The sequence below is a fragment of the Egretta garzetta genome, unplaced genomic scaffold, assembly GCF_000687185.1.
Source record: "Egretta garzetta isolate BGI_Z169 unplaced genomic scaffold, ASM68718v1 scaffold228, whole genome shotgun sequence".
In the NCBI taxonomy this organism is placed as follows: Eukaryota; Metazoa; Chordata; class Aves; order Pelecaniformes; family Ardeidae; genus Egretta; species Egretta garzetta.
In genome coordinates this window covers 4,902,450-4,922,022 of record NW_009260758.1, presented here as the reverse complement: position 1 = coordinate 4,922,022, position 19,573 = coordinate 4,902,450, and the positions used below count along the sequence as shown (strand labels likewise).

Here is a 19,573-nt window from a genome sequence, read left to right as displayed (position 1 = left end):
AAAAAAAATTAATACGGAATGGATCTCAACTCTCATATTTTAGACATAAGCCAACTATTAAAATGGAAGAATTTCATGTACGTGTACATTTTCTATAATTGTCCACAAGGGTTTTGCTGTGTCTTTCTGATTTAAGTATCCCAGCACTGAGTCACGCAGGATGCTGTATATTTTGGACTTCTGGTCTGACAGTTCATACAGTCCTCGTTGTGTAAAGTTTTAATAATGCACTTAATACCTATTTTGTTGTTTGAGCTGAGTTTGGACAAATCTTGGGTTCATTTTTAAAATAAAAAAAAAAAAGTTACATCATACTTTCCTTTACCCTGTAACAAGGAAAACTTTCTTTCCATTCTATTTTCCTTCCAGTTCAACACTGCCCATGCCACAAGCTACTGTTCAGAATCTGGAGTTACCATTACTCATTATACTTGTACAAAAACTGTATCTTGGTAGAGAGAGAAAACCACCCACAAGACAGGCAGAATACCTACGGAGGAAATATGGATGCCAGGACAGATTCTGCAGCACAGCTTTTGCTGTCTAGCAAGCAGACATCTACACGTAAGCCTGTCATTCAGGGCTTCCTTAAGGTACAGGAGAGAGAAAGAAGTACTCGTGGGAACACTCTTGTGGATGGGCACAGTCATGCTGTGAGATCACCTGTTTCTCCCCACCTGACCAACAACTTGGCTTGGCTGGAAACATGCTGGCAGCTGCACACAATGAAACTTGGACAAGTCATGTCCTTTCTTACTTGGACTTGAAGACGACAAACTTCATCATTTCAGACTGCTTCTCAAAAGGTACAATAATAAAAGCTAACTAGAGGAGTACAACAACTTGGTGATAGCATAACAAATCCTTGGCTTTTAGAAATGTCACTACTACTGAGGATATAGCTATGTTAAATCCCAGCCTCCAAAAGTAACTCTTCAGGGTTCACTTACTAACAACACAGATAAATGCATGGAAAATGCTTTTATGGGTCAAACCCAAGGTATTTAAAAGCATGAAAGTAATTATTTCCCTGAAGTATCCACACATAAAACACATACAGAAAAAATGGAAGAATTTCTAGCCAAGAGTAATTAAAACAGGAGGGACTGAGATGCCTTTTTAAGGGATCTACCCTTTAAGGAAGTCTGCCTGTTCCCTTCTTTAACATGGCCAATCACTAGTTAAAGGTTAGGACTCCCTTGTGTCATTTCAATGGGAAGCGTAACCACTATCTTCGTTACTCATATCTACATTTATATTGCTGCAGTACTCCAAGACCTCAGTCAGAATCAGGCTCCCCCTTATGCTGTTGCTAACTGCATGCACGAGAAAATACAGTCCTACCTTAACATGCTCAAATCTAAAACAACACAGGGCAGTGAAAGGAAAACAACTCCATGCAAGGAAAACCAACAGTTCTCATGTCAGCAATACAGTAGAATGATTCACATCTAAGCACAAGTGCCAGTTGTTTGCTTATGCTTTCAATTAATTGCCCCTCAAAGAAATCTCCTATGGTGATACAAATCAATGCAAAATGCATTACTCCGCATCCCAGCAAAGTCGAGGAAGAGTTTAATGAAACAACATTTGCACTCATATTTCTACACTCTGCCCTCTGTTAGACCCACACAAACTCACTGGAGTTGATGAATTTGCACGGGTCTAACTTCAGGCAGGATGATTTGTCCCACTCTAGCTTTATAAAGACATTCCTAAACTCATCAGAATGCATTACCGTGTTCTGTAGTTTGCTGGTTGCAATATTTGTCATGGATAATAAAATAAACGATCCGTGCGAAATTTGCCCTTCTATTAGTAAACTCCCACTGACTCAGTCTGCCTCTTTTCACTGTCCAAGAGCAAGAGTCATGAACACAGGCTGTATGACTCGTGTGGTCAGTTGACCTCAATGAACTAAAAGGCAACTGTTGATAGGAAGGAAGGAACAGCTGCATGGATGAGGACTTGACACCTCAGGCCTTCAGTCATCAATGTCATCAGAAAGTTCTTTCTTCTACCCTTCATCCCTCTAGTATCTACCGAAGGTATCAAGGATATTTAACCCTGGCTTACTCTTTTCCAATAAGGTCCCTTTTGGTTTAAATTGCCAGCTCTCTTCTGGTATGTCCAGAAATGAAGTTGTCTCACTCAACATCTAGAACTCTTACTTCACCAGTCTAACCCTTCAGTGCAATGCTACACACTACCCCTTATCTATATACAAGTAGTTAAAAGTCAGTGCCTGAGGAAATAACTAAAGGCTGAGGGTTATCTGTATCTTGCAATAACTGACTGCCAGTTACCAATACGGATTCTAGAGCATGCAGGTCAACTTTTGGGTGTAGTATCCACCACAGAAGAACAGCAGGACCCAGGCACACTATTGACTGCATCATTGGCATTTGATAAATAACATTGATTGGCAACAATTCCTCTGATCTTAAAAACATGTTTATCAGACTGGTTGGTTTGGTCAGAATTTTCCAGTGAGCCTGCCACCATGCAATGTCTGTAGCTGGGCTTTAGACACCACAGCTGCCCAAACCTGATTTTCTCTCTTTCATCCAGAAATTAGTACAGTTTCCAATCCTTAGAACAGTCATTATTAAACAACATTTGGTGTCAGTATTTGCTTATTAACTCAGACTGTAACAACATTCATTCCCAACTAGCAGAGGCTGTAAAGGGAAAAGCTAAGCATATGTCTGTCTTTGCTATTGCCTGCTAAAGACTCCTGGTTTATAATATATTTGGATATGTGGTTTGCTATGACTTGTTGAACTTCAATGCACTGAATTCATTTCAGATTGTTAAGCAGACAGAGGACATGATATTTTCTCTCTGCTGGCCATTAATTAAGAAATAAGATGGCATAGCAAAGTTTTTTTTTTAAAAAAAAACAGGCTGTCTACAGGATGGCTTATAATTAGAAATTATCTGAACCAGCCTGATTTCCAGTGGTGCTCAGTGTCCCACAGTTCCCACTGACATCAGTGCAGATTCTCAAAAACTCCCAAGACAGGCTGCTACTTTCAAATGCCAAAAGGGCTTTCCAGGAGCATAGGAATCTAACTTTAGGAGACACTGGTAAAGACCTGGGATCCGTGTACTCAGTCTGCAAACTGAAGAATTGATCCTGGAACCTGATTATCCCTCTAGCACTGGTCACAACGGAATAGTTTCTTTGCTCACTAAAGACTGAAGCAGGGCCATCTTCGGATTGACTCCAGCACCCAATAACTTAACTAGGCTGGCAGTGAAGGGACAGTTCTGATCCAACATTTCCCTCTCTGAGAACAATTGCATTAATCACCACTTTTCAAAACACTGAGGAGTCCAGTACTGGTGCTCACACCCGCAGATGCAATGCAATAAGCAAGCGCTATCAGCAGACTGCCACCTTTAAATATAGGCGATCTCTGTACTTGCCTTTGTGGTTTTGACTTTATTTCCACTGCTGCAAGACCAACCTGAATAGTCTGGTAGTACTTTACAGTCCTCTCCATCCAGACAGGGGTTCATATGACACCACCACTTCTGTAGGACAATGGAAGCTAGAAAAAGAAAAAGGAAAGAGAATACAAGCTCTTTTTGAATACTGTTGGGTTTAGTAGGGAGGTTCCCTTTGTGCTGTTCAATTGTTTGATTACAAAAAGTAAAAACCAACAGCTATTGTTTTAGTAGCATATCACACTGATTGTGTTTGAGCTAAAAATGTGGCTAAAAGACTTCAGCACACGGAAGGGTAAATGCCATATGCAAATGGTGAAGGCAGGCAAGCACTGCTAGAGACCGACTCCCACATTTGAACTGACCTCTGGAAGTGCCCTTCTGTCTCCACTGACTACAAAGATGACTTGCCTCCTCCATTTACATGCTTCAGTCAAGTACCTACTATACGGCGGAACGGAACTAAGGCTTCTTGTTTAACCTGGATATGCATATGCGAGACCGGTCGAAGAAATGCCAGTTTCTCTCTTCACTGGGTGAGAAAATAGAATTGCACAGAGACGTAAGCATGTGAGGTCTGCCAGCAAATAGTGCTGATAAGAATGTGGAAACCACTGGGAAGCATTGGATTATTAACTATAATTCTACCTGCAGTTCCACTGCCAGTTTTGCAGTAAGTTCTGGAAGACTACAGGAGTACACCTTACCTGTGCAAATTCATTAGTTTTCTACCCTTAAGCCAATTTCCATTAATAAGGCCATGCCTGTTATTTTTACAAATGTAGTCATGACTTTATAATACTGCTGTTAACAACAGATATACTTTCTCACAGCTGCAAACATCTGCATGCATTTCTCAGATTTGCATTGTTCATGGGATTCATCAAATCCCAGAAAATTATTATCAAATATATCAGTTCAAAATCTTACACCACCTAAATTGGATTTCAAAATAAAGTATGGTTTAAAATGTTGATTTAGTTAATCTGCATTATGCTACTATGTGCACACAATATTGAATTGTATGCTTTAAAAGATACCACATCCAAAAGAGATTAACAAAAATAATTTAGTCTACTTCTTGCAAAGCACTTTTTTCCCTTTTAATTTCAAGGTAAATTCGTACTTCTGCAACCTTCAAATTAGGGTGACAAGCAGGCAAGCTGACGTCAGGATATTGCTGAAATGTTCATTCAATTACTTTTGTTTTGCACTTTCGCTCTAAGCCTACGTGGAAAGCACTACAAAAAAAATGTACTTCTGGAACACCAGTTTGGCTTTTATAAACTATTCCTTCAATCTCTTAAAATTATAAAATATATGCATGTATCCTTTCACCAGTCATTTGGATCTTATATCATTTGCATTGATGCTGAGTGATTGTTGATAAAACAGATGAAACTTCATTATGCTTCCTAGGAGGTGAGGGATCATTTCCACTCCAGACATATGGTCCAGTCATCTATTTCATATCTCTGCTACTTTTTAAATTTGTTTTGATTTCTATACCACATTTATTTCAGGTAAACATGAGCAATCCTAGAAGGCCAGATTCAAGAAGACTGAGGGCATGGGCAGAGGTCCCTAAGCAAACAGCAGATCCCAGTAGAGAGCTAGCTGTGTCTTCAGAGCTGTGCTTCAAACCCAGCGGGTCCTCCTGGGAGGCCTGGCTGCTGCGTCACCCAGCTCTGCACAGTGCTGTTGAGAGTGCAGATACGGTGACATGCCACAACTTTGCCTGCACTCTGACATGTGAACATGCCTTCATATGTTTACTGCTACCCTAAAAACAGAAGTTCAACTTCAGACCTGGAAAACCACCTCTCAGTTACTCTGATCCCGCCTTAGATCCAACCTTTTCCATGCTGGTTTGGGTGCAATATGTTTTGAGACCACAGAAAACGCACCAAACGTGGCAGGTTTTATTTATTTATACAACCCACATCAACCTGCTACTACCACCTGATTAAAGAAAAAAAGGAATTCGTTGTGTGGCCGAAAGTGCAGCACAGGAGTGGGTTCACACAGCATTCCTGACTAATTGTGCCCGTGCAGCTTCCTGGTCCACATAGACCACGTGGAACTGAAGATAGGGAAACTGGCCCATCATCTCCAGCAGTACCATATTCCATTAAAACAAGCACAGATGTGAACAGGAAACATTGCTGAGTCAATCCGTAACTCAAATAAGATCCATAAGCTCTTCAACAAACTGCACATTTCACCTTCTGTTCATCACTTGTTTAGACACTTCCATAGAAAGCAATTCCTACCCTTTCTGTTGACTCATTTCTATTCCTCTCCTCTGAGCAATGGCAACACTCTGAAATACTTAATACAGATCTCACTCCATTAGCTTCCAGCAAATCCCCAATTCTTTGCTGTAGCAATCCACTAATTCTTACATCCATTTTATGTCCTATTTCTTTGTAGCTGTAATGTCCACTCTACTGATCTAGATGTCCTAACTGGCTGTAGCTGTTTGTGTCAAACACACCCCTGAGATTAGTCCATTAAAATTCTCCATCAGAGCCTTAGGCTCATCTTCATAGCTAGAGTTCTCTATCATTGTCCCTGTAACTGTGCAACTCACTGGAGGATATAAAGGCTTCCTCCTCTTTTTGGATTGAGGCAGTCTTGGAAAGGTTTCAGCAGATGACTTCTCTAAGAAATGAGAGCAGCTATGTCACTCTCATACACAACCACCCTCATGAAGGGAAAGGAGACTGCTTTTGTTTGACATTAGCCAGCTGATTTGCTGGAAATCAGTCAGAAACCAGCCAGAAACCCTGCCAGAAATTAATCTTTTGCTGACATCGCTCCCTAGACAACCTGACTCCATGGAAACTGGAGGTTCATAGAGAATAAAGCCCAAAAGGTGTCAATACATCATCTCATCTCACGCAATTCACTGCATTGTGCCCCCAGTTGTGTTTGGCTACACAGTGTCTTCCAAACCAATCTGGAATAGGTGAAGAAAGAAACTTCTCCCATTGTCATTTTTTCTGACAGTTAAGCAATCTCAGCATGACACCCACAGCCTTAGTTTTCTCCCTCTTCCCACCTCTTCTGTTGTGCTTTCTTCTCCTACATTACAGCACCTGTTAGTAATCACCTTTTTCTCCCTGCGAAGGTATCGAACATGCTGCAATCCAGTAACTTTTCAATCTTCTGCCTGATAAACCGAGCTGATTGAACTTCCTTCAGTTTCACACCACAATGCATTTGTCTTTATTAACACAGTTAATAAACAGGATCAACTTCCTGTGAGTGGGACTATGCCATGTGGCTGCCTCGGGCTTGTCATTAATTACTCCTTTGCCCCACTGGGTGAAATCCGTACATGTTTTTGTCAGGAGAGACTCTATATTTGCTTTTGGGTCACTGCTGAAAATGTTGCAGAGTCAGGTGTAGAGCTAAGCACTGCGAAATCCCGGCAGGTACGTGCCGTTTGACTACCGCTTCCTACTGACGATTCTGCGGAGAGAGGTGGTTTTGAGGTATGCTAGGTAACCGCCACCGAGCAGTGCACACAATGGCATGTGGCTCAAAATTAAATAGCTTACAAAAAAATACGACTTAAATCCTCAGATGTATTTTGTAACCAAATCTTTAGTTGAATAAATTATACATTATCTTCCTAGGTAACTTGGAAAGCACAGGCTTACATGCAGAAAGTACCTGTATTAGTCTTGAAAACTCCTCAGGAAATGAAATCAGTTGTGTCTGGCAAACCTCTTTTCAGAAAGCTACATCAACTCTTGTGACCCATACCCCAGGAATTCCTTCCTAATTGGATACCGTATCAGCTTCTCAGTTATTTGCACAGGACTGAGATCAGCCTCAGTCATCCCTAAACATCTAGACCATGCTGCCCACCCTCTCAAAACTGACACAATACTAGTGCTCTTCTAGAATACTCCAATTATTCCGAAAAGCATTCTGAATTACAACAATGGACCAGAGATCCACTAGCCGGGGTCAGAATCTGAAAAACAAAACAAAAAACCACACCAACGTTTAATCGCAGTAGATGTTGGTTAGCACCTTCTTTCGTTAACAGTAAGTTAGAAAGTACCTCCCCATCCTCTTTCTTACCAAAAGGAGAACCATGATACTGATCCACCTCAGCATTAACCACATTTCATGTGTTATGGGGCAATATTTTTTTTTTTTTCTTTTAAAGGATTTCTGCGTGTTCTCCTTGAACAAGCAAATTCATATTGTCTTTAGTTTGGACAAATACAGCTGTCTTTCCTACTCTCCTGGATTAAGCTTTCTTCCACATAAGTTTTCAGTGCACTATTCATCCTTCTGTATATTTCGGTTTTTTCTTTGAATACTGACACAGCATTAACATCCTTTTGAATTCTCAAGTATGCTGAAATCCCTTCAAGAACAGTGGGAGGGAAATCTTCTCAGCTATTTCTTCTTTTATCTATGTCTTAAGTATTGATTTTTTGTTTTCTTGTTTCTATACCCTCTCTTCCCTTCAGTCGGGAACCCAGATGGGCTTTCAGCCAAAATTGTGCTTTTTCTTCATTGTGGCCCTTTGGCCCTACAGAAAATTCTTAAACAATTCTTTAGTCCCATTCACATTTTTTCCAATCTGAGTGTTTCTTCCTCATAAATTCTAGGACTATAGAATTGCCTGGATGGAAGATGATTTGGCTAGTGATGATTTACTTAGAGGCATTTAGCACACTTAGGTAAGATAGCTACTCTACGGACATAAGTTATTAATGTTTTATCTTCTTGGCAGTACCTGTTAGACAAGCTGGAGGTACTTACTCAAGGATGTTTATTTCCATAAAGAAAATGGGCATAAACAAAATCTCATGACTACTTTAATTTACTCACTGACAGAAGAACTGGTTGACCTTTGCTAAGCAAAATTTTCTACAGCTGCAGTAAAGTAGTATAGCTACAACTCAAGGTAGGGTATACAGGCTGTGTGGTGTGTTGTCTCTGCATATTCAAATACTTTCTTTCATATGCTCTGCTTTTTTCCGAGTTTAGTGGCTCAATTTATCTACAGCAATATTTCTCAGAAGTATCAGATGGGGCTGTGCTTGGAAGCTCAAATAACCCCAGGAAAATGAGGTGTGCATGTGTACAGAAGAACTTGCTTTTTTTGTTTGCCAATAGCTTTCACAACTAAGTTCAAACACACAAATGATAGACTTTCTTGTTGGATGCATCCAAAATGCAATTATCTAAGCAAGTGTGTTATCGTGGGCAAAGGATAAAAAAATATCCTGACCCAAAGAGTTCTTGCCCTGTACTCTCATCTAGGCTGTGATGAGTGATTTTACTGTGCTTGTAGAAATGCGAGGAAGATCTCAGTTTATAACAAACATTGATTTTCACCTTCATATCCTTCTTTTTAAATGAAGTACTTTGACTTCTCCTACTACCCATATTTAAAGTTTCCAAGATGAAAGACACTGCAGAAATGCAAAGCACACTACAAATACTAGTTAGGTCCCACAACACAGTAAGTATTAGCGCACAACATGGAAAAGGACTGGTTCATAGCAATCAAGGCACTTAAGACTTTTGCTTTATGTATTTGCAAGATTTAACTAGCTTTTACTTTCCTTTCTGCACCACTTCAACACCTTTTCCTTGGAACTCTCCTGGATTATCTATCATTTCTCTTTAACACCCAAGTGCTTAAGTTCCTCCTTAGCACATCTCATGAGAAAAAAAAAAAAAGTCAGTTCTACATGTAGGTGTATGCCTGGATGTGCAAATCCATTCTGACTTGACTCAAATAGAGGGCCTTCCTGAAGTTTGGTAGCTGTGAATATTGGTACACATATTCACTACCTCTTTGAGCAGGGCTTAGCCTTAACACAGAGTGCTGCTCCAATAAACTGCTGCTTTAAATCTGACCTTGTGTTAAATTCTTTAGCATCTGTCAACCTATTTCAAAATGTAAATATCCAGCTGGCCTATGACTGCATCTTAAAAAACATGATGATGGACTTTATAAGCCTATTTTATGGCCTATATATACAAAAGGGCACAGTGCCCAGCACTCATCAACAAGGAGCTCTGTTTGATGAACTAGGCTCTACCCCCACCCAAATCAACAAACAAGCTGTCACTGAAACCCAGTGGGATCTAGGTCAGGAAAGCCATATGCTGCAAGACTGAGAAAACTAAGGAAAAATATCCAAGTAAATTAAAAACCTGTAAAATACTAAAACCAGATGTATAAATTTGAGATGAGAAAGGCTTATTTTAATTTGGTTACAATTTACTGGGGGGAAAAAAATCCAAATAGGTTATAGCCGAAAGCTGCTCAAATGTTAAGTTTGAGTCCAGCACAGAATGGTAAGTACAGCTTGTCTAGACTTTGCTAAAGTCCCAGACCTTTGCAGTCTTCCCTATCTATTTCTTGATAGCCTTAATTTCTCACGGAGCATCTACAGTCTATGAACAGTGATATGCTTGCCTGGCCTAAAGAAAAGCTAGAATCAACTCTTACTTTCCTGGGTTGTTACCGTAAACCAGAAATCAGACCCTCATTTTAAAATGGCAAGGAGAAGCAGACTTCTGTAAAATCATCATGCAGCTCTCAACAAAACCAGTTGTAATTATTTAATGATATAACCATCCGTTTGTTGGGTAAAGAAAGGAAAACATAATTACATTCCAATTGCTTTATAAAGGCTCCTATTCTGCACAGAACATGAAATGTGATCCCATTTACTCTGCTCCAAAGAACAACTGAAACACGCAAACCCTGAAAAGTTCACAGGCAACTGATTTCACCCTATTTACTACTGCTTTCCAACATGACTTGCACAGAGGTATTTTCCTTTTGAGTGTGTGTAGAAGAGGCGAAAACCCAAACAGAACGTATTTTCTAAATCCAAATAGAACTGCTATAAAAACTACTAAGCACTAGCCTGCTTTCACCAAGAATTCCCATAGGCAAAAGCAACTCTGTGTATGACTAAAAACTGTGTAGTCTGACACAACAGGCGGGCGGTACTTTCTGGACACATACTCAACAGGTCGTTTTCTTGTTTTGTCCAAACACAATTTGGCACATAAGTAATTTGAGGGTGGTCAGTCACTGGCACAGGCTCCCCAGGGAAGTGGTCACAGCACCAAGACTGTCAAGAGTTCAAGGAGCGTCTGGACGATGCTCTTAGTTGTATGATTTACTTTTAGGTAGTCTTGCAAGGAACAGGAAGTTGGACTCAATGATCCTTACGGGTCCCTTCCAACTTGAGAGATTCTATGATTTGAGGTAGGAACTACGGGCACCAACCACCACATGCACGTCATGCATGATCAACAGCACAGAGATAATTGCCGCCCTACTGTAAATGATAACTACTATCGAATAAGGTCTGAAGTTCAAAGAAAACACTTTAAAAGACTACTAGAAGCCAATTGCTCTATAAAACCTTTTCTTTTGGTTAGAAAAGTAACTCTGTGCTTTGGGCATGTCCTTTCCTTTAAGCTCAGGGCAAAATATAGGCAAATTAAACAGTCCTGCATTCATTAAAAAGGTGCTGGAAAAGAAAACAAAATGTCTGTATCAGACTGAAATATGCAAATCCAAGACATAAACTGTTTCTGGCTTCCACAGTGTAGAAGCCTACTGAAGGATATGTATCGAGTGGGAGAAAACACATCTAGTCCTGAGGCTAAGGAAAGATAGTTATAGCTTCCGTGCTACAGCAACTGAGTAACACTGAATGCAGTCCCATATGCTTGCAAAAATAAGCGAAGCATGCTAAAGCATTACCCCAAGGGGTGAGGGGGAATCAAAGGCTTCCACTTTAGAAACCAAAATCTTATATTCATAATGTTTTGTTGTGTTTAATTTCAGCTATACTTGAAGAAAAAAAACCAACTACTAAATTCTTTCCGCAACTATTTGCATTGACAAACTGAATTAAGCTTCTAGGATAGTGTACATTTATATCTTTCTATCATGGAAAGACAGTGTCACCTTTGCAATCCTTAAGCGAGTTCAAAACAATGCCTAAGTTTTATTATCTGTCGTATATAAAAGTATTTCTGCTGTTTGATGTCACCTAAAAATACAGAAGGTACTTGGGATTTGACAAGAAAACTACTTAACAAATTGCACAGTTAAAGTTGATTGTTTTCCTGAATTACAGGGCATGAAAAGAGTAAGCATCTAAAAAAAAAAAAAAAAAAAAACCAAACCACAAACTACTTTCTTAAATAAAAGGTTCTCAAAACAGATAATAGATGAAAAAAAAATAAATCAGATGTTGCATGTATTTAGAGTTTTATGTTTAAAATTAAGTATCTCTGAATGTTAGATTAAGAATCGGATTTTGAAGCCTTTTGTTTTATATATAACTGATAATGGTTGCAATTTTGTGTGAAGAAGAATGAAAACAGAAGAGTCTTGCTTATGAATTTTTAGACTTTTTCTAAAAAAATAAAATAAATAAGTTATCCACCTTGGAGTAACTGTTTACTGAGTTAACAGGAACAGCAGCCTCTCCAGGGAACAGACTGTGCTGGTGGGAAAAGAAAGAAGGGTAACCCACAATTTCTGAACTGCTGGTGAGCCAGAGAGGAAAATGGTGGGGGTTGAGGTGCAAAGTGAGCCTCATGGAGGCGAGTTTTATATCATCTCAGAATGCCTGGTCAACATTGCAACGAAGGTAAGATTTTAGCTTTAGTGTATATAATCAATTTAATTTTGCATAAGTTATACTGCTAAAAGCGTAAGGATGGCAATGTTGAGCTCCACAACGATTTCAACATCTACCCAGGAAGGCGATGGGACTAAGGCAACCATACCACAGTTCTCCTTCATCAGGTGGGTGACCTAGCTCAAACACTGTGTCCTACACAGCAGTACACTTGCTCTGCTCTCCAAACTCTAAGGTATTTGGGGTTACAACAACACAAGAAACTGAATAGACCTGGGGCATCATTATAGCACTGATGTCCAGCATACAAGACCACATAAAATGGTAAAACATCCACCTAGAGAACAGCTCTCAAAATTGTATGTCCCAGCACTATCTGCATGCCCGGTCTTAGGGCTGCATTTATTATCCAGTGACTTTTTAGCCAAGCTACTAAGTTTAAAGACAACTGGAATGGTTAATATCATAAGCTTGAATTTCTTGGCTTATGCTATTTTCAGACTAGTTTTAAAGAAGAATTCTACTGTGAAAAAAAATTAAGAAGTTTTATTGGCACCGACATGAAATGGACGAGTACATATATTAAGAGGATTAATTACACCCAGATTTATGCACAGACTCATTATCATCAATGCACAGAGATGTTTCCAAAATTAACAGAAGGAAGGATTATGCTTTTGAGGCAGTAGGAAGTCAAACAATCAAGGAGACTAAACTTCTCAAACAATCTTAATGAATCATGAGTGAGCGGGAGACTGCTTACCTTCCACGCACGAGGGCTGAGCCCTTGTCGTACCAGCCACCTGCCCTGGGAAGCAGGAGCACTTGACTGTTTGCGATCGTTCTTCAATCCGGTTCTTATTGCAGCAACGATGCACTGCCACAACTTCGCATGTCCCTTGCTTGACTTGGTGCTGGCCTAATAATTGCAGAGATAAGTGATGGAGAGCAAAACAAAAGATACGTGCAAAAGATCATACAGTCCTGCAAGATACTGAATCTCTCGAACACCCATTTAAATCCCAGGAAGACAAAGGGGCAAAGCATCTTGTAGGATCTTGCTTATTCCCCAGGTTTATCCTATTCTTACTAATAAAGATTAGTTCATCATAACAAGTCAATTTTTCAATCCATCTTCCCTGTCCCTTACAAAGCCATCGGGAGAAAAGAAGATTGGAGTAGTCAATTAGGTGGATTAGCCAAGAAGACATGCAGAGACAGAGCACACTCCTCCTTCCTTTGGCTTCCTGTCTTGCATTAGATTTTACATCTAATTCTTTCCCTTCATAAATGGACATAATGGACAGGATAATATTTAATGCAATGGAGACTTATCTTAAATAGTGGGGAAGCTTTCTAACGTAACATTTAAGTACTGCTTGCTATGCCTGTCATTGCAGATAGGCTAAGAACAAGGCAGGCTGAAAAACTGTCATAGACAGTCAAATTTTGGGGGAAAAAAAAAACAAACCCAAACCCACTAAACTATATGGTTTCCTCGAGTTCCCTCCCAGCCCATTTTGAGCAAACTTTGATAAACATTATATCCTATTGCTTTCTTGTGAAGTGCCTTTCCTCCCAATTCATTGTCCCCTATTTCTCTGAGTTTATTTTACTCTTCCTCTCCTTTTCTTGCTCCTGCCTTCTCATCTTAGCTCCACTGCTCCTCGCACGTGACCATTTTCCTCCACTGCCAAACTTCCTCTGCCCTGCCCAAAACCCCTTTCTGAGAAACCCCACTTCACAAAACCCCTCTCCTGTTTGCTCAAGTCAATTCCATGCCCTCATTTTCCTGAACAGCCTTCAAGTACTTCATCTTGCATTTGTCTCATCTTATTTAGAGTAGAGCCTTGGATGGCTCTTATCTGTGTTTGTAAAGCACCTTGTAAATTAACAGCACTACAGAACAGGGTGGGTTTTTTAATAAGTGAGCTAGATAGAGAGACAAAGCTGAGAATAATAAAAATATTCACCTTCAAAGCAGTGCAGGCTCCTTATATGGGAAAAGACTACGGTACAGATATTGGTGTAGGTGTGTGCAGTCTCAAAGGTACAGCAGACTAAAGGAAGGTGAACAGGAGAGCGCTCTTCAGAAACAGACAATCCTCCAAGTGGCAATCCTGGAGGACTGTCCTGTTTCCTACACATCCCATGCTTACCCTGCTTTTTTCTTGTTTTGATTTGGTTTTTTTTTCTACAGCTACTAATACCAGACAGAGAATTTTAAGATAGAGAACAACCTTGGTCTGATGCAATATGGCCAGGATTGCATCCTTGTGGATGAAATCTTATCGAGTGATTAAGAACACTGTACTTTTGGGCAGAAATTTTTACAAGTTAAGTGGGAAATCTTAACCTTCAAAAGAGTTAGCAATGCAGCTGAGGCTTCTAAGGGGGTTTTCCAAAAAAAGGAGAGCATTCAAATATATATATCTTTTTAAAGGGTTGGCTTGACAATGTTCCTTTGCTCTGTGTGTTTTGGTTTCACAAGTATTTCAAGCACCGCTAAAGCACTGCCTGACTTTTGTTGCCAAATTTGTATTCACAACCACCTCAATGAACAAGAAACTATGTAGATGCAATCCTGGAAAGGAAATTTAGTCTTAGCACTCAACATGTAACAAGAAATTATATATACAGAGATGGGTTTTTGGAGGTTTTTTCTGAGGAAAAAGCTACACTGTACTTTTAAGCAAAATACACTACAGCAGAAAAATGCGTTATGTATTTTACAGCAAGTTGGAAAAATGTTGAAGACAGCATAAAAGTATCTTACATAGCTACTGTAATAAGTTTATTCGCAGACTGAATTTTCATGCAAGCATGTAATACCCATATCATAAGAAACATGAAACAAATGAGTACAACTACCAGCTTATAGGACAGTAGCTTCTCTGTAAGTCAATATGGAAAATAAATACACAAATAGAGAAATTAAATTGGCCAGGCCACTTCATTCCAAAGTATTGTTCTACAAAACACCTCGCATGACAATGTTTGAAGACAATAAGCAGATGGCCAGGGGTTCTGTCAGAAAAGATTTTGTAAAATGAGACTGTTAATTTGAGAGAGTATATTTATTTACTTATTTACTAGATCTACAGTCCGAATCAAAACTCTTTGGAGTAAACAGGGAAAAATTCCATGGGTTTCCTGTGGTGCTTACAGTGGTGGTCCTGCATTCATTGGAATCAACACCACAATTTCTATTGGCTTCAGGAGAGCAAGGTCACAGTCTGGACTGTCTCTTGAGAAGATTTTATAAGGGAGAGAAGAAAAAGCAAAAATTTGGAACTGCTCAGGACACATACTTGAGTTTGCCATGTATCTCATCTGAAAGACCATGCGGCCAGGTCTTCTTTTTAATTAAAGTCATTATTCACCAGACATCAGATGCCAAGGTAAGAGGAGAATCCATTTTTTCAGAAGGTACATCATAAGGATGGACTAGATCCAGCTCCAACAATCAATATGTAGCTGAAAGAATGTCTATTTTCAAGCTCAAATCCCGCTTCCTTTAGGTGAACAGTCCTGTTAAGTCAATAGCAAAATAAATCAAACAGGTTGGCCCTGAGCATACAGCCCCAAAAAAAACATGGGGCTCGCTTTCAATTATCTTGTTTGAATTTTAAAGCAGTGACAGTGCTCCCCTGAAGTGCCAGGAGTCAACAGGCACACAGATGTTTGCAGAAGGCAAAATTAAGTTACCTCATAAATGCATCCTTTGGTTTAGGGGCTGTTTTACTGTACACTTACTCATGCTTTGCAGCTACACATGCAGGCAAGAGAAGGTGCCCCCCTCTCGGCTGCTGGCAGGGGCAGGATGCTAAGGTTTGAGAGTACTGCTGCCATGCAAAGGAAGACAGCGCTCTCCTCCCTTATCCCTAACAGGCAGATCTTATGGAGTATAACAGTGAAAGGTACTAAAAAGCCAAAGACATCTGCATGCATCATTTGCATTAATTGGATTGCCCTTGTAATAGTCTTTCCCCTCCTACATATTCACATCTATATTTCCTCCTGCTTGTTCACGCACATCTTAACACTTTTTATTCTGCTGAACACCATATGCATTTCTTCTTAATATTCAGACACATCTGTGAACAGGTGCTGAACAAATGCTCAGTGTTAACACGCTAGCTTTCTGTCCCGTTTTTGTCAGTGTCCAGCGATCTAGAGGACGAGCACTCAGTTTGCAGAGTGGCTCTCAGATTTAAGAAAACTCACGGACTATCTTAAAAAAGCTAACCATCGACTCAGTCTGTTCTCTGCGTAGATCTACTGAAACCTGTTGTATCCAGATTCAGGTGTCCAAAGGCAGCAAAAAGAATGTAAGAATACTCTAGTGCTCATTTTAATCTCTGTCTTGCACTAGATAAGCCTCAGGAGGAGGTTTAAAGGACATTTAAGGTACAGCTGAGAGAAACTCACTAACAGCCTTAAAATATTTTATCATCAATGGATTCTCAGGAAGCCAAGGCATTAGAGGACCAGGGACTGAAGACTTTTTAAAGCGTGAAGATCACAGTAAGTGAATTCTATGCCAGAGACATCAGAAAAGCCATTTCAGGGAGAACTGCAATGAGAGATAGGGAGAAAGCCAGGCTCTGGAGAGCAAAGCCCCTTTGGGCTCATTTATAAAAACCCCATAAATTCATAGCTCTTCACCTGTAAACCTATTCAGATCCGCAACCTAAGGGCTGTCAATATTTGCAGTTGAAATTCAGTTACATCTTCACATTTAAATAAGAAAACCCTCCAAGGAGAGATACATTTTATCAGCAACAGTACCAGAGAAAGGTTCCTGTCGTAGAACACCTCCTGCATACCGAAGAGGGGATGTCTGCCAGCCAGGCACTGTGGAGGACAGAGGATGAATGTTGAGAACTATGAGGCTCAGGGTTACCTCTGAGCAGGAGTTTGGCACATGCATTGCTCTCCATATTCCAATTTCTTTACAGCTTAGCTTCCCTACCAATACCAACGCTACTGAAGTTCACTAAGGACACTCTCCCTATCTCTCCATACAGGGCACAGACATAACGGGGTAGGGCTCGCTAATGAAAGCAACTTCCAGGACAATCCCTGCTACAAAGTATGCTGCCTTCCATAATGAGATGAATACCCACAGACAGTAACAGCCTTCAGGCACCCACGTCCAGAATGCCTCCTAACGACCTCATGGACTGGTCACACAAAGGCTCTGTGACCGTTTCTTTATCATCTGTGGGCTTTGCAGTCCAGAAGATGGTAGATGGCGTAGAGCTGCTAGGCAGCCTTCACAGCTGTCAGAGAAGGCAGTCATCATCTCTGAAGAACAAGAAAGTACAAACTAGGAAGCTTGCACATCACAAGCCAGCACAAGTGTTGTGAGTACAGTTGACTGAATAACCACCACCGAACTGTTTATTCTCAGTTTAATACATTTTTTTTCAACTAACTTATTTGAAAAGACCTTATTTTCACTTTCTTCATAGAAGTCAGGGGGGCAGATATGCAATTAATGCTTCTAAAACTCTTTGAAATCCTCAAATGAAAAGAGGGAAATACAATTATTGTTAATAAAATCTCAAACATCACAGTGATGTACTTCAAAACTACAAGGAAAATATCAAAGAAAGAGGAAGGCTTTCAGAAGGTTGCTAGCCAATTCTGTCCAGATCCATTTCATCTTTGTGACTGATTCTAATCACTCCCAGGGAGTACTCTTTCAATGCAATATACATGCAGGCAGCATGCCTTTATCAGAAATCCTGAATAACCTCCTCCTTTTCTAATTTCTTAGCTAACAAACACACGGAAAAGACACATTTAAAGGGAGTTTTTGTTTCATAAGCTGCCCTCTTTGATGAAGAAGGCAACTAGTACTGTGGAGAACAGCACATCTAGACAGTAGGACAATACAACCCTAGCTCAGCACATTCTCCAGTAAGCCTCAAAACCAGCAAGCTTGGTCTGCACAAAATCAACAGCATTATTTATTTAAAGGGTAAGAGGATGTCTGTCAATAGGGAGATGAATGGCTATAGAACCTAATATTGCAGACAACAGTAAGAGAAACAAGAGAGTGTAGAAGTTAGCATTGATGCTGTTTGGAAGAAGAAAGCACTCTAAAAAGCTTGGTGCCAGTTCATCATCTGTTCCACCTTCACCTCATGCTGGCTTTTGCTTACAAATATACGAACACACAGAAGCACACACCAAGAGGCAAATATTATTAGAAAAATACATATATTAAAAGAAATAACATTTGCTATTTTTCACTTTTTTTTTTTTCCTACCAAATGTACTTATGATAGCCTCTCCAGCTCACAGGGTGGTTTTGGGGGGGGGGGAAAGGGAGAAGGGATGTTTCTAAAGATGACACTTCTTCTCAAGAAAAAGCAGCTAAAAGTCACTTGGAATGTAAAATTAACACACCATCTTCTAGGCTGAGAATTTCAGCACATCTTTTCCTTACTACCATTCCATCAGACACTGGATTTTTTCATCATAATTTCACATTCATGTCAAGGTCCTGACTTAGATGCTCTCCTTCCTCAGGGATATACAATATTTATATATATACTTTCTCATAAATTGTCTCTGCATATACAATTCAGTCCAGTTTCACTTGTAAAGTTTTACTTTTTTACTTGTTGCCAGTGAGGGACTTTCCAGAGACAGCCCAGAACTGCCACAAAAGGCCAGTTCAACTGCTCTATGGGTCAGAAAGATCTTCCCATCATCACCTGCCAAAATAAGATGTAGCACATGGACACATACAAAAGAAAAGGAGCAAGGATCCAGTTTGCTATCCATTACTCTCACATTCCTCAAATACATAGCAGTATTGTGATTATTGGAGCTAACATCTGTAACAAAAGAAGCAAGCAAGGATAGAGCGATCTCCCAGATGAAGGAATTGAGGCTGATGCTCACACAATGTGTAGGTTTGAAACCAAAGAGTTTATCACAGCCCATAAAGTTACAGCCTTTGTTCCAATCAAGACAACATTTGTGCTTCATCAGTTGTGGAAGCCAGTAGTATGGCACGTGCAAAATCACAATCAGCATTTTAACTGTATGACCAGGGAACCAGCACTGAACTACTTCAACTTGTTTTGGGCAAGAAGTGACGCCTGAGGAAAACAACAACTCCCAAAACAAGCAACTAATTTGAGAGGAACCCTAGGGGTACAGTACATCTAGATGTGTATTTGAAAAAAAGGTGAGTGACCTCAAACCCTGATAATGAGACCCAAAAAGTTAATGAAATCAAAAACATAACCTTTCAGTGCAGGTGGAAGAACATGCTGACACAGCTGGAGAGAATCATGTAGTACAGTGAATTCTTTGGCAAGTGTCAAAGGTCACATCCATATGGAGATTAAAGTCCCCTGAAATAAGTAGCATAGGTGACCTTATATCAGACAGAAGCACTGAGACTTCTCCAAGGAACAAAGCATTAAATCTGAGTG

At 40.0% G+C, this 19,573-nt stretch overlaps 1 protein-coding gene across 1 annotated transcript in view; it reads right to left on the bottom strand.

Moving 5' to 3' along the window:
* Window positions 1-3,405: 3,405 nt before the first annotated feature.
* TAFA4 (TAFA chemokine like family member 4) overlaps window positions 3,406-19,573 on the bottom strand; it is a 51,321-nt gene continuing 35,153 nt past the window's right edge. The window contains exons 3-4 of the mRNA XM_009646009.1: window positions 12,877-13,032; window positions 3,406-3,557 (exon numbers count right to left, since the gene is read on the bottom strand). Of these exons, the coding sequence (XP_009644304.1) occupies window positions 3,406-3,557; window positions 12,877-13,032 (308 nt within the window). The remainder of the gene's footprint in view (window positions 3,558-12,876; window positions 13,033-19,573) is intronic.